The 13195-nt window shown below is 38.9% G+C and overlaps 2 protein-coding genes across 3 annotated transcripts; both read right to left on the reverse strand.

The window, feature by feature from the left end:
• Nucleotides 1–737: 737 nt before the first annotated feature.
• On the reverse strand, nucleotides 738–3618 carry LOC131354788 (uncharacterized). 2 transcript variants are annotated; one of them, XM_058392819.1, is made up of 7 exons: nucleotides 3497–3618; nucleotides 3317–3412; nucleotides 2885–2975; nucleotides 2282–2677; nucleotides 2001–2117; nucleotides 1693–1895; nucleotides 738–1234 (listed from the first exon to the last, which is right to left on the reverse strand). In XM_058392819.1, the coding sequence occupies exons 3-7, from the start codon at nucleotides 2896–2898 to the stop codon at nucleotides 1023–1025; spliced, it is 942 nt and encodes a 313-aa protein (XP_058248802.1). In that variant the 5' UTR covers nucleotides 2899–2975; nucleotides 3317–3412; nucleotides 3497–3618; the 3' UTR covers nucleotides 738–1022. The 2 variants fall into 2 exon arrangements, with proteins under 2 accessions (XP_058248802.1, XP_058248803.1); XM_058392820.1 differs by having other exon boundaries at nucleotides 3314–3412.
• A 948-nt stretch (nucleotides 3619–4566) lies between these two features.
• On the reverse strand, nucleotides 4567–11944 carry LOC131354785 (interferon-induced protein 44-like). Its single transcript, XM_058392813.1, has 7 exons — nucleotides 11389–11944; nucleotides 11252–11303; nucleotides 6663–6858; nucleotides 6397–6549; nucleotides 6102–6273; nucleotides 5579–5679; nucleotides 4567–5377 (listed from the first exon to the last, which is right to left on the reverse strand). The coding sequence occupies exons 1-7, from the start codon at nucleotides 11861–11863 to the stop codon at nucleotides 5174–5176; spliced, it is 1353 nt and encodes a 450-aa protein (XP_058248796.1). The 5' UTR covers nucleotides 11864–11944; the 3' UTR covers nucleotides 4567–5173.
• Nucleotides 11945–13195: the final 1251 nt, after the last annotated feature.

Below are 13195 nucleotides of genomic sequence, written 5' to 3' on the forward strand. Positions count from 1 at the left end.
AGATTGCTAGATGGAGAAGTGAGATTCGTCACTCCAGAGAACGCGTCTCCACTGCTCTAGAGTCCAGTGGCGGCGTGCTTTACACCACTGCATCCGACGCTTTGCATTGCACTTGGTGATGTATGGCTTGGATGCAGCTGCTCGGCCATGGAAACCCATTCCATGAAGCTCTCTGCGCACTGTTCTTGAGCTAATCTGAAGGCCACATGAAGTTTGGAGGTCTGTAGCGATTGACTCTGCAGAAAGTTGGCGACCTCTTCGCACTATGCGCCTCAGCATCCGCTGACCCCGCTCCGTCAGTTTACGTGGCCTACCACTTCGTGGCTGAGTTGCTGTCGTTCCCAAACACTTCCACGTTCTTATAATACAGTTATAGACAGTTGACTGTGGAATATTTAGGAGCGAGGAAATTTCACGACTGGATTTGTTGCACAGGTGGCATCCTATCACAGTTCCACACTGGAATTCACTGAGCTCCTGAGAGCGACCCATTCTTTCACAAATGTTTGTAAAAACAGTCTGCATGCCTAGGTGCTTGATTTTATACACCTGTGGCCATGGAAGTGATTGGAACACCTGATTCTGATTATTTGGATGGGTGAGCGAATACTTTTGGCAATATAGTATATATATATATATATATATATATATATATATATATATATATATATATATATATAATGTTATATTTTATATATAATAATATAGTAATATTAAATGAAATAATGCCATAGACCTCCTTAGTACATATTTAATGAAAAACAGAATAAATGAATAAATTCAATTATACAATTGAACTTGGCAGCAAATGAGAAAATCAATAAAAAAAAAAGGAAGGTCCAGGCTCTCCAGATTGGAGATCGGACCTGGGGTCCTTCCCACCTAACCGATGGAAACTAAGAAAATAACAAACTAAAATAACATAACCTTAAAAAAAAAATGCTGCCAAATTGTAGGTTACTGAGAATAATGGGATTTGATTAAAAATATACATTTTTGTATATATTTAAATAGATTCAGAGCTAGTCTTCTACTGGCTGGTCTTCCACTGGCTGCTCCTGATCAGATATTGGGGGAATATCTGGCCAGTTTGAATAGAAAGGCCTTGGTCCCAATCCTTGTCCAGTCTCGGGAATAGCTACAGGGTAAGTGAGCAGATCTGGATCCAACGGAGAACTGTTTGTACCTGAATAGAAAGGCATTGCTCCTGCTCCTTCTCGAGTCTCAGCAATGCCTGCAGAGAGAAACAAACAAAAGGGTGTCACTAAAGTCATTAGAGGATATAGAAATATAGAGGAAAGTATTCGTTATGTAAATGTGAAACAGGGTTAACCAGCAGTTGCAGGGGGAATCACCTGGTTAGTTTCTCTTGCACATACATGCTGTGAGAATTTCATGAATTGATATATGATATATTATTTGAAATAAAGGCCTCCAGCTTCCAGCTTTGGAGGATCAGCCATATTTGTTATCTCTATGTAGTATGAGAAGTATACAAGCTGAGAAAAGAGAAAGTAATGATGCTTGTTTGAGCTCAGAATTAATTGTAAATGCTGCATCATACATCACTTTATGACTTTGTGGTCAGATTTCAGCATTTATGTGCTCAAGAAGCTCTTGAAGTTATTCAAACTACCTTCGGTGACTAAGAATGGTAAAATAAACAACAGCAAAAAGTGTTAAAACTTATACCAAATTTATATGTCTGCGCTTGGGTTAGGTTGACGTATCCAGCCAGGCAAATCTCAGAATATCTAAGATCTTTTAAGTTGAAATCCTGGAAAGAAGGTTTTGCTTGATCGTTGTCATAGAGCTTCCAGTTGTTCATGGAGAATCTGAAACACATGGTCATGTGCTCTTCTTTGCCGAGCAGCAAAAACTGCAGCTGAAAAATTCTAAAAGAAAGATAAAATGAAGTTTTCAAGAAACGCAGAGCATCACAGGTATAAAGAAATAATCTTAAGGTTTAAACTTCAGCTTTGACACATATCTAGACTTACCTTTTCTTCTTATCTTTAATATACAGCACTGGTTCAGTAGTCAAACAGTACCCCAGTATAAGTGCTGGATCTGCTGCATCTCCCAAAGCCTTCACGTAACCAAATGATTTAAACTGGCTGCCAAGACAAACACTGAATTACACAGAGAATGGACATAACACAATATCTTGCTTCATACATATGAACTACATTTTAAAATATGCTAGAAAATGAATTCTCTGCATCACATGTTATATCTATTTACTTACAATGACAGTAAATATTGCATTGAGGTTACTCACCTGAATATTTCTTCATAGATAGCACTCTCATTTGTTTCGTTGTAAATCATTTCAGCACATACAAGTTTATCAAAGAGAGGGAAATGGTCATAGACAGTGCCATAAAAGTCAATTACTTTTAACTTGTGATCAAATTTGACATGTTTCAGCTGCTGTGCACTAAGAAATTTAGCCTGACTATAATTTTTGCGATTTATTAAAGCCATAAGTTGTCGGAATAACTCATCCAAATAAAAAAGATCTTCAACATTTGGAAATATTTTAGCTGTGATGTGAAAGGCAGCCAAAAATGAATCGATAACATGAGCTCTCATAAGACGGTATGAGAAAAACAAAGCACCGGCTTTCATGTAGGTGGACTGGTTTTCATTCATCAGCCTCCACACCTCCAGAAACCTGATAGTAAAGCAAGAACTAAAAATAATCAGGTAATTTATATTTTAAACATAACACTTAAAAAGCAACACTATACAGTAGTTATCAGCCTAGTGTGTTGAGACTTGCCTTGCCTTGACTGTGGTTTTATAAAAGGTGTCTGTCAAACTGTATTGGATTCAACAGAAAGGTTTTCAGAGCTAAATCTTTTTATAAACTTTACTTTACCTTCGAGTTTCCATTTAAAGCAATCTGGTCAGCTTCTCACCGCTGGCACACTGCTTTGTGGGCACAGGAAGGTGGTAACAGGACACCTAGCCTAGGTGCACATGTCATAAAAGGAAATTTGTTACTTTAATGTGATTGAGAGTGCATCTTAAAGCCATAGTCTGTTAAAGGTGTAGACAAAACAATAGACTTCAGTCACTGAGGCCCACATAGGCCTACAGTGATGAACTAATTAGACTTTATTATTAATATTTACAAATAAAGTGTATACTTTGTGCCTGCTAGCATCAAAGGCTAATGCATTAGCATGATTTAAGCCTTCGACAGAGGTTTCTTGAACTGCTGCTAGAAAAATAAACCTTGCCGCGACCACAGGTTATTACTCATCCCTGAAACAAAACACGAGTCTTATTAGTAATTTTTGCATACCACCTGCTTTCACACTGAGAGAAAACCGGGTTACACAATGAAACTCGCCCAGCGGTTTATCCACAGATCGCTAGCTCATCACAGGTCTGAGTATGTTGCCTAAAAAAAAAGAACAAAATAAGTATGAACCGAAATAAAAGAAGTGGTGCCTTCATTCAAAGTAAGTTATATGTTTTATTTTACCTTGCTTTTGCATCTTTATCTAAAAGTCAGGATAGAATATATAAGCAGGTCTTTCAGCTACAAGATGGCTGCATCATAAAGATAATGGAGGAGCTTTTTTGCGTCACAGCAGACATAAAGACAAAAACAGGAAAAGGTGGGACACTGATGTGCTTTATTGCGTAATTTTCCATCCAACAGCCAAGAGATTTCTTCACCCTGATGTTAGTTGCCTGTATTTTTAGGGTTTTTCTGCTGATAAATTTATTTTTTTAGATTTATTTCGCTACAGTGACTAAAACTAAATTACATTTTAGTCAAAAGACTAAAAATAATTTTTTTCACTAAATCAAAATTAACACTGGTTTCTTGGACCATCATGTGAAAAAAAAAAAAAAAAAAAACCCAACCGCATTAGCATTAAATATTGTAATATACAATCTAGTTCCTGCCTGTTATTACTTTTGTTATAACAAACTGTTATTATTATTATTATTATTATTATTATTATTATTATTATTATTATTATTATTATTATTATTACAATAAACTGATATGTAATTTGTTTCTCAGGCCACTAGATGGCGACAAAGCCATCTAAATAGACGCCGGTCTTTTCGACATTACTCCCTGTACCCTAAGTTAGACAGGTGTTTTCTCTCGGACAAATTATAAAAAGTTTTTTTTTATTTTATCATATTTATTTTAAACTTGGTCTGAACCCGACTTTGCTCTCTGAACGGCATTTTAAGAAAATGTTTTCAGTATGCATCTTTTTTTTTAAGAGCAAGTTCAAGGACAAACTGGGGTTCCTTTCTCTTTCTCTTCGCTTTTTAAATGGTTTCCTACCTTCTATTTTATATTTTAGTCCAATAAGTAAACTAAATAAGATGACTAGATTGTGACTGAAACTAAAGTACATTTTAGTCAAAAGACTAAAAATCTAATTTTGACTAAATCAAAATTAACACTGGTTTCTTGGCCCTTGAAAATAAAAAAAAATCATTTCTTGATGTGATTTGTATTCACTTTTCATTGCTATACAAACCAGCCACAAAAAAAGAAGCTGTAATAGTTACATATTTATTCCATGTTTTGCTTTTAAAAAAGCCTGAAGCATTTCATAGCGAGCGTGACAGTGTAAATTGAAAAATAATTGTTAGAATAACAGAAAATCATATGCTAAAATAAAATCTAGACAAACTCTTGCTCACAAAATTTAGTACTTGTTCTGTTCATGATTTAACAAATGAGACCCCAAGCTGAAAGAAATGGATCAGGACTCCTGAATGTCATGTCCAATTGTTTTATCATCCTCCTCAGGTCAGCAAAATCCATTAAAAAATTGTAAAATACTAAAAATGTAGCTTGAACCAAACTAGCAACAGAGAGACACTGATGCACTCCTGCGCATGACATTCAACAGTAAGGATTAAAGAAGTAACAAGGAGTCAAATGGAAAGTGAATTGGTTGTAACAGAATAAATGCAAAGCCATAAGTTATCAAGTAATAAGTAATAATCAGTAATAAGTAATCAAAAACTCTACATTCTATAATAACTCTATATATGTTATTATTAACAATCTCAATATTGTAGATTTTTTTGAACAAGACCAGTGCTACTGTAAGATTTCTATTAGCTGATATTTAACCTTAAAGCATAAATGGCGGGGTGTGATCTAGAATTGTGTAAAAGACTAGACATCATCATCATCACGTGTTAAAGGAACAGGAAAATCGTATTGGTCCTCGAGTGAGTCGTTCACAGCCTGTAGGATGCTCATAACCGCACTCAGGAGCAGGATGTCAGTGTTGCAGTCAACCGTCAGTCTGGACACGTAGTTCTTCACCGGCAGAACATAGGACAGTGGCAGTCCAACCAACGTGGCTGCTTTCTGCATCTGGGTACAGAATTAAAGTTTTGTTTATTATATGCTGCTGAATCTTTTTTACAGGATTAAAGATGTAAAAATGCTCAAGATATTACGAAAAGGAGTAACTGTGATCAACATGTGGAAATGCACATTTATTTTCATTAACATAGTGCATATAAGCCTATGTGAAATTCGGTAATTAAATTAAATGCAGGCGTGAGTTAGTACTTTTTCCTGCACAGGTCGACTGGAATAGACATCCTTCACATCTTCCTGCACCGCAAGAGACACCTGGTCCACGTTAGTGAGCAAAACCAGCTGAGGGATACCTATAGAAAGAGAACGACAATGAGAAACTTTATGTAGGCTGGTCAACTTTATAAGCATGTTGCACACTGTCTGTCTGTCAGACTGTTTGTTTGTCCAACCGGTCATCTGTCCACCCATCTGTCTGTCTGTTTGTCGGTTTATCTGTCAGTCAGTTTGTCCATCTGTCCGTTTGTCTATTTGTGCACCCGCCCGTCCAGGCCATCTGTCCACCATCAGTCTGTTTGTCTGTCTGTTTGGTCTAAATTACAGCATTCATATTAAAAGATTTTTGGTTGGTTCAGAATGGGATAAGACTTTAGACAGTATGACCTTAAAGTTGAACTTCTTTGAGCTGATTACCAAAGGGACAATATTATATAAGAGCCATTAAATATTTCTTCTTTAACTAAATAGCTCAGACTGAAAGCAGAGGATAAATTACCCAGTTCTGATATAGTGGAGTGCAGCTTCCTGAGCATGGACTCCAGGCTGCTGGGGTATGTTGTCACTTTGGAGGCATCAAGCACGAAGAGGACACCGTGAATCTGTTCTTTCAGGGTGGGTTTCTCAATGTAGCCACTTACAGCATCAGTGACTGTAACACCTTTCTGAAACTGAAGCCAAAAAAATTACAACATATATGGTAAGTTTTAATCAGACACAAAGTTGAGGCCAAGCTTCTGACTGGTCAGTTGTTTTAATAATAGGAGTTTTAATAATAGGAATGTGTCCAGTACTTTGTATCCTTCTGGAACGTGACCTTTGATGACAGCCAGAGCATCAGCATAAGAGAGACCAGTAGAGTCGTCATCTCCTAGTGCCATCACATCACAGAGACTCAGGACACTTGGCGAACCTCGCTGGTTTACACGAATATCATAGGTTGTCATCTGGGTGGGACAAAAAAGGTGTGTAATACAGTCAGGAAGAGAAAAAACAGAGTTTGTTATTAATTTGCATCAAGTCAAATGTCATTTCATTTAGCACTTGCTGAAGATATGACCTTCTGCGTGAACCCCTCCACAGCTGTGCCAACGTTGGGCAGATGTATGACCCGATTGTATATGGTGGATCTGACAGAGTTGATGAAGCTGGATTTTCCTGAACCCACTGGACCCAAGAGTAAAACCTTTACCCGAGGTAGAGACTCCAACACCAGCTTGTAGGAGACAAAATCCTTCCTCAGGTTCTCCCTCGTCCTAAACAGGAGACAGTGACAATTATACAACAGTGCAGTCAATTAATTATGGTTGTAGAACATCTAGATCTATTTCGACCTCACTCAAACTGTCACCACGGCCTCATTCTGAATCACACCATTCTTCCACCTATCCTTGAGACCTAATAACAACAATGTCAGTTAACTGATCTTAGGGGTCGGCTGTTATATAACATCCGGGTGGACCAACTACTTCCTCTTTACCTTTCTCGCCTCATCTGAGACCGGATCGGTTGATTGTTTTTGAAACTAAACTCAGGAGAGATTACAGTTCCAATCCATTTTCCATGCAGGTGCTTTAAGTCCCTGAGGATTGTATTGGATTTCTCCTCGATATTTTGGATACGACATGGGAACGCATGTTGGTGAGTGTCCCTTTTTTTTAGTTTACTTTTTTTACAGGTGTTTGTGTTCGGGTCTACTGTTCACAGTGGACGTGATATTTTCATCCCGATTACTGCGCATACGCACGTAGAGTGACAGATATTCAAATATTCTCTGTTTACATAGTTTTTGATTTTCGAAAAGTTCATTCGTATGATTATTAACAAGTGGTGATTCGTCACGAACTACATGTGAATGATTTTGTTATTTGTTTCTTTTCAATAAAAACCAAGAAGCTTATGTTGAATGGTTTATACGTCAACCTCAGGTGGTAGTAATATACGGTGATTGGAGAGCGCTGTTTGCAGACGCTGAGAATTAATTAATTAACAGTGATTCATCATGGTTTGAGTATTTATGAGGTGGGGTACTTTTCATTTATGCTGAGTAGTCATGCAGCTTTCTAGAACAGATTGATGTACTGTGTCTCATTACAGTTCATTCTGGTTTGTTGACATGAGTGACTCCAAATGTCGATTTTATCAGGCTGAGATGCACCCACGAGATGGACATAGAGAATACCCATCCTGTTTGGGTATGCAGCATTTACTTGATGATATTGAGCATCCCTGTGCAGCAGCAGTAGGGTTAACGTTACAGGAAAGGGTGCAGAGAGCCTGGCACTCAACTGGTAATAGGAAAGACGTTGCATGCCTGGAATAATCTAAATGCGGCATCACAGTTTAATGCAGGGTGTAGGTGAATTACCAGGATAAATTATGCCCCTGGGAGTGGTATAGGTAACATGCCTTCAGTGGAGAGAGAGATTGCAGCATTAACCACTTTGGGACCTGATTGGGTCACAGACAATCTTAGGTGCCCTGGTAGAGAGTGTCAGAAGACAGATCGGCTAATGTGCCAAGCATATAATGCAGCTACTCGGGCAGCCTGATCAGGAAATGCTCTGGTGATAGTCTTGGCTGCTTTGAGGAAGGTGATCGGCTCAGAAGATCACAATGCTATGAATTTCTTGATGCAGCACTCATCACACATTTACAGCTTACCAGGGATATTGGCACATCTATGTCTTCAACGATCTAAGTCCATAGGCAGATTTGGTTATCTTAGACATCCTTGCCTGAAACTATTAGGAAGGAATTAACCAATATGCCAGTGGTTCCTGGTAGAGTTTTTCACCCTGACTCTCAGTCCCTGTTGGATACTGCTGAACAAGCAAAGACACAGAAGAGAATCTGTCCAGCAAACATTTGGTCATGTTGGACCCACTAGATATGGCCATAGAGGTGCTCAGCCCTTTCAGCCCTCACACTTTCACTGTTTGGAACCTTGAGGGTATGACAAGAGACTGACTAAGGGTTATCAGTCCCATGAGAGGGGAACCAGACTATCTTACCAAGCTCCCCAAACTGATCAACCTCCATCTAGGGAAGGATCTCTGAGGAAGCGTACTCCCAGGGGTTCCAAGCCCCAGGGAGGCCCTGCATAATGGTCTTGGAGTTGATGGGATATACTCCCAGGTATACCTGGACAGTTGGGAGAAATTCCAGTTCCAGTGGTGCCATCCTACTTTTGCAGGAGTTCATATGACCATAGTCAAGGACCCTTTCCAGGCACAAATTTTAGCCAACAAGATTACAGCTCTATTACAGAAAGAGGGAATTGTTCAGGTAAGCACCAGTGAACAGCCCACTGAATTCTATTCAAAATATTTCCTGGTACCAAAGACGGATGGTGGACCCATCCTGGACTTGTGGCAGCTGAACTGATTCATAAAGGTGTTGCCTTTCAAAATGCTGACAACAACACAAATTCTAGAATCCATAGAGTCAGGTGAATGGTTCACTTCCATAGACCTAAAGGACGCATTTTCCATGTGCTCATCTGTCCAGATCATCACCTGTTTCTTCACTTTACCTTTCAGGATTGGGTTTACCAGTTGAGGGTCCTACCATTTGGCCTCTCATTTTCCCCAAGGGTCTTCACCAGGGTGGTTTCAACAGCCCTTCATCCTTTTCAGGTGCGGGAATGGAATAAACATTCTAGCATACCTGGTTAATCTGTGCACCCACACGCATGTCATGAAGGACACAGGAATAGTAATTCAACATGTCCAGGCTCTTGATTTCAAAGTAAACTGGTACAAGAGCAATCCAAACTTTCGAGAACAGACAGTGTTTGTGGGGATTTCACTGGGCTCCCAACTAATGATGGCCTCTTTATCCCATCAGAGGGTGAAAAAATTGTCCAGTCTGGCTCAATCATTTTATCTAAACAGGAGGATGAAGCTAATTCAGTTCCAGCAGTTGCTGGGTACAATTGCAGCGGCAGTGACTGTGATTTCCCTCGGCCCTCGGATTGTTGTATGTTTTTCCTCCTCTACCTTTGATTCCCTTGGTGCTCAGGAGGGTAGCACTGGGACATCACAAAGTCTTGCTTGTGGCCCCAAGATGGCCGAAGAAGCTCTGGTTCACAGCACTTGTACACTTGGTCCAAGGAGAGTCGATCTCCCGTCTCAGGCAGAGGGACAAATTTAGCATCTGAAGCCTGAAGCTTATGCCCAGGGAAGATTATGAGGTCACCCGCTTGGGATCTTACTATTGTTTTGTGTTCATTGGTCAAAACATCTTTTGAACCTGTGGATCAGGCCGATCTAAAGTCCCTGACATGGAAAACTGTCTTAATCCCTGCAATATGTTCAGCCAAGAGGGTTAGTGAATTGCACTCTTTATCAGTCAGCAAAGACTGTCTGAGATGGAAGGCGAAAAATGCAGGGGTTTATCTTTGGCCAAATCCGTCATTCCTACCCAAGGTTCTTAGGCCTGATACAATAAATCAGGTGATTGGGCATGATGCCCCCCTTTGGTCAGGTACTGGGTTGGATAGCTCTTCTTTATGTCCTGTCAGAGTACTGCGTACATACATTAAGCGTACTCGTCCATTGCAACAGTCACATACACAACTATTTGTATGTTTTGACAAGAAGTGTGCAGGCAAGCCTGTGCTAAGCAACATTTATCTCACTGGAGAGTGGATACAATTTCACAAGCATATTCCAGTCAAGATCTTCCTATTCCTGGTGATCTAGTTGCCCACTCTACCAGGAGTATGGCCACCTCTTACACATATGTGTATGTGCACATATGTGCCGCGGCCTCTTGGAGCACCCTGTGCATGTTTACAAGGTTTTATAGGATTAATGTTACGAATCCAAATTCTTTGGGGTCTGCTGTCTTATCCACTGTTAAGTTACCAGAGAAGGGAAATGATACTGGTCCCTTGTGACTCTGATGGTATTAGTCATCCAGAATGAGATGGTCTGAGTGAGGTCAAAATAGATCCTAAGTTATGTCCATAACTATGGATCTATGTGACCAAACGATGACCGTCACCATCTCTTGTCACTCTGGACGAGCTGAGGTGTTCCAAACAGGAGGAAGTAGTTGGTCCACCCGGATGTTATATAACAGCCGACCCCTAAGGTCAGTCACCTGACATTGTTGTTATTAGGTCTCGAGGATAGGCGGAAGAATGGCGTCATTCAGAGTGAGACTGTGGTGACGGTCATCGTTTGGTCTCATAGATCCATAGTTATGGACATAATTTACGATTTATTAACTGTGAATAATTGGCACAAATGAATGTGTGTAAAATGAATTTGAAGTTGGATAAATACAAAACGCTGCTTTCAAACATTTCAGTAGTTAATTAATAAAAATGATCGGTCTATCTAACTAAAAAAGTTTACACACCCTTTTTCAAACTGCAGTTTTATTTTTTTTCTGTGTAAATGTTTCACTTTATTCAAATCAGATAAGGTGCTGACCGGTAGAAGCCTGAAGTTAGACGACTTCTTGTATTGCATTTGCATTAAATATTGTAATATACAATCAACCATAATGACTGTTTCTGAAAGAAATATTTACATCTTGGGTGACTGTGAGTTTAGAGAAAGCACATTAGCCTTGATTGGTAGCTGGTATATGATCAGAGAGAGAGAGAGAGAGAGAGAGAGAGAGAGACTGACTTACTCTTTATACCAGACCATCTCTCTCCAAGGGTTGGGTAAAATATCATCTACATCTAAGAAAGAAACAAAAGATATCCTCATAAGCATCAGTCAACATTTGATGGTTCATAGTTCATAGACATCTGTGCTAGAACTTACCTTGGACACGGTGAAGCTCCACATCTGTGCAGTAAACATTATCATCTTCTAGCTTTCTTCTGCCATAAATCACATCTGTGGAGAAGCTCTCGTACCAGGTGTCATTAACCAATTTAAGGTTTAATCCTTTTCCGAAAGAAATAGAATCTGAATCTACACTAACAGTGATAGCTGTGGGGCTGTATGGAAATCGATCGCCATATTTACCTTCTATTTTAAAGACAAATGCTTCAACATCTGAGTATTTCATTTCATCCATCAGACTTTTACTCACGAACGCGCCTCTGACCGACCCTGACCTTAGAAAAACCATGAGCACATACTTGCCATGATGGTCAAACCTGTTTAGGAGTTGATCGAAATCAGCTCCATGATGACTGCTCTTGTACAGAAGATGAAAACGAACATATCTGGAGAAAAAATTCTGCAGCTTCTCCTCGTTTTCAGCGGTCAGGGAAGATGCGATGGAAGCCATAGGGTTTATTATTCGGTGACAAGAAATAATAGCAAGCAGCCTTGGTATGTTGTTCGCTACAGTCACAAGCCAGTAAGGAAATGAAACTGAACCAGCAGGCGCGCTCTGAGCTTCTGATGAAACGGAACTGGCATGAAGCCCATAACTCTGAAAGACTATCTGAAAGCAGAAAACCTCCTAAGAGCCTTACAAACAGGAAGGATCAGGATATTTCATTAAATTTCATTTATGACTTACAGAGTAGTAGACTAATGAGTATAACACAACATCAGAAAAATCAATGAAGATTTAAAGAAACAAACCAACAAACAAGTGTTTTTAGCCTTTTACAATAGAAATAAATAAATATATAAATAAAGAAATAAATAAAAGAATAATAAATTACATAATGTACTTTTAGCGGGCAGCACAGTGACTTAGTGGTTAGCACTGTTGCCTCACAGCAAGAATCCTTGGGTTTGAATCCCGGGTTCGAACAGACAGGGGCTGTTTTGTGTGGAGTTTGCATGTTCTCCCCGTGCCTGTGTGGGTACTCTGGGTTTACTCCGGGTACTCCGGTTTCCTCCCAAAGTCCAAAAACATGTATATTAGGTTGCTTGGTAATTCTAAATTGTGTGTGGTTGTCTGTCTATATGTGGTCCTTTGATGGACTGGTGACCTGTCCAGGGTGTACTGCCTTTTGCCCAATGTGTGCTGGGATAGGTGACCCTAATGGATGGATGTACTTTTAGCCATTTATGGTTACATTTATTGCTGTGGACGATCCCCCAAAATAAGCTAGTTCCTGTTATTAATTTTGTTATTAATTTAAAAATAATAATAATAATAAATAAATAAATAAATAAATAAATAATAAAAATAAGTATAATAAAAATAATGTAAAAAGGAAAAAAGAATAATAACAACAATAATAATAATAATAATAATAATAATAATAATAATAATAATAATAACTTATTATTATTATTTTTTTATTTTTTTTATTTTTTTTTAGATAGAGATAGATAGATAGATAGATAGATAGATAGATAGATAGATAGATAGATACATACATACATACATACATACATACATACAATAAACCGATAAGTACGTAATTCCTGTCTCAGGCCACTAGAGGGCGGTATGATCATATAAACACACGATCACCTCGCCGGTCTTTTCGAAATTACTCCCTGAGAGTTAGACAGGTTTCCAGGTGTTTTCTCTCGGACAAACCGTAAAAAGTTTTTGATCGCATTCATTTTAAACTTGGTCTGAACCCGACTTCGCTCTCTGAACGACATCTTAAGAAGATTTTTTCGCTATGACTCTTTTTATTAAGGCAAGTTC

Source organism: Hemibagrus wyckioides, linkage group LG06, assembly GCF_019097595.1.
Source record: "Hemibagrus wyckioides isolate EC202008001 linkage group LG06, SWU_Hwy_1.0, whole genome shotgun sequence".
NCBI classification, from domain to species: Eukaryota; Metazoa; Chordata; class Actinopteri; order Siluriformes; family Bagridae; genus Hemibagrus; species Hemibagrus wyckioides.

Excerpts from the sequence above, each read along its gene's own strand:
- LOC131354788 (XM_058392819.1), bottom strand. Across the intron at positions 1,896-2,000 it reads ATTAAAGATAAGAAGAAAAG|AATTTTTCAGCTGCAGTTTT; the intron begins GTAAGTCTAGAT and ends TCTTTCTTTTAG. Across the intron at positions 1,235-1,692 it reads AGCGCAGACATATAAATTTG|GCATTGCTGAGACTCGAGAA; the intron begins GTATAAGTTTTA and ends TTCTCTCTGCAG.
- LOC131354785 (XM_058392813.1), bottom strand. The coding sequence starts at position 11,863 with ATGGCTTCCATCGCATCTTCCCTGACCGCTGAAAACGAGGAGAAGCTG. Across the intron at positions 6,550-6,662 it reads TGGAGGGGTTCACGCAGAAG|ATGACAACCTATGATATTCG; the intron begins GTCATATCTTCA and ends TGTCCCACCCAG. Across the intron at positions 5,378-5,578 it reads GTCGACCTGTGCAGGAAAAA|ATGCAGAAAGCAGCCACGTT; the intron begins GTACTAACTCAC and ends TTCTGTACCCAG.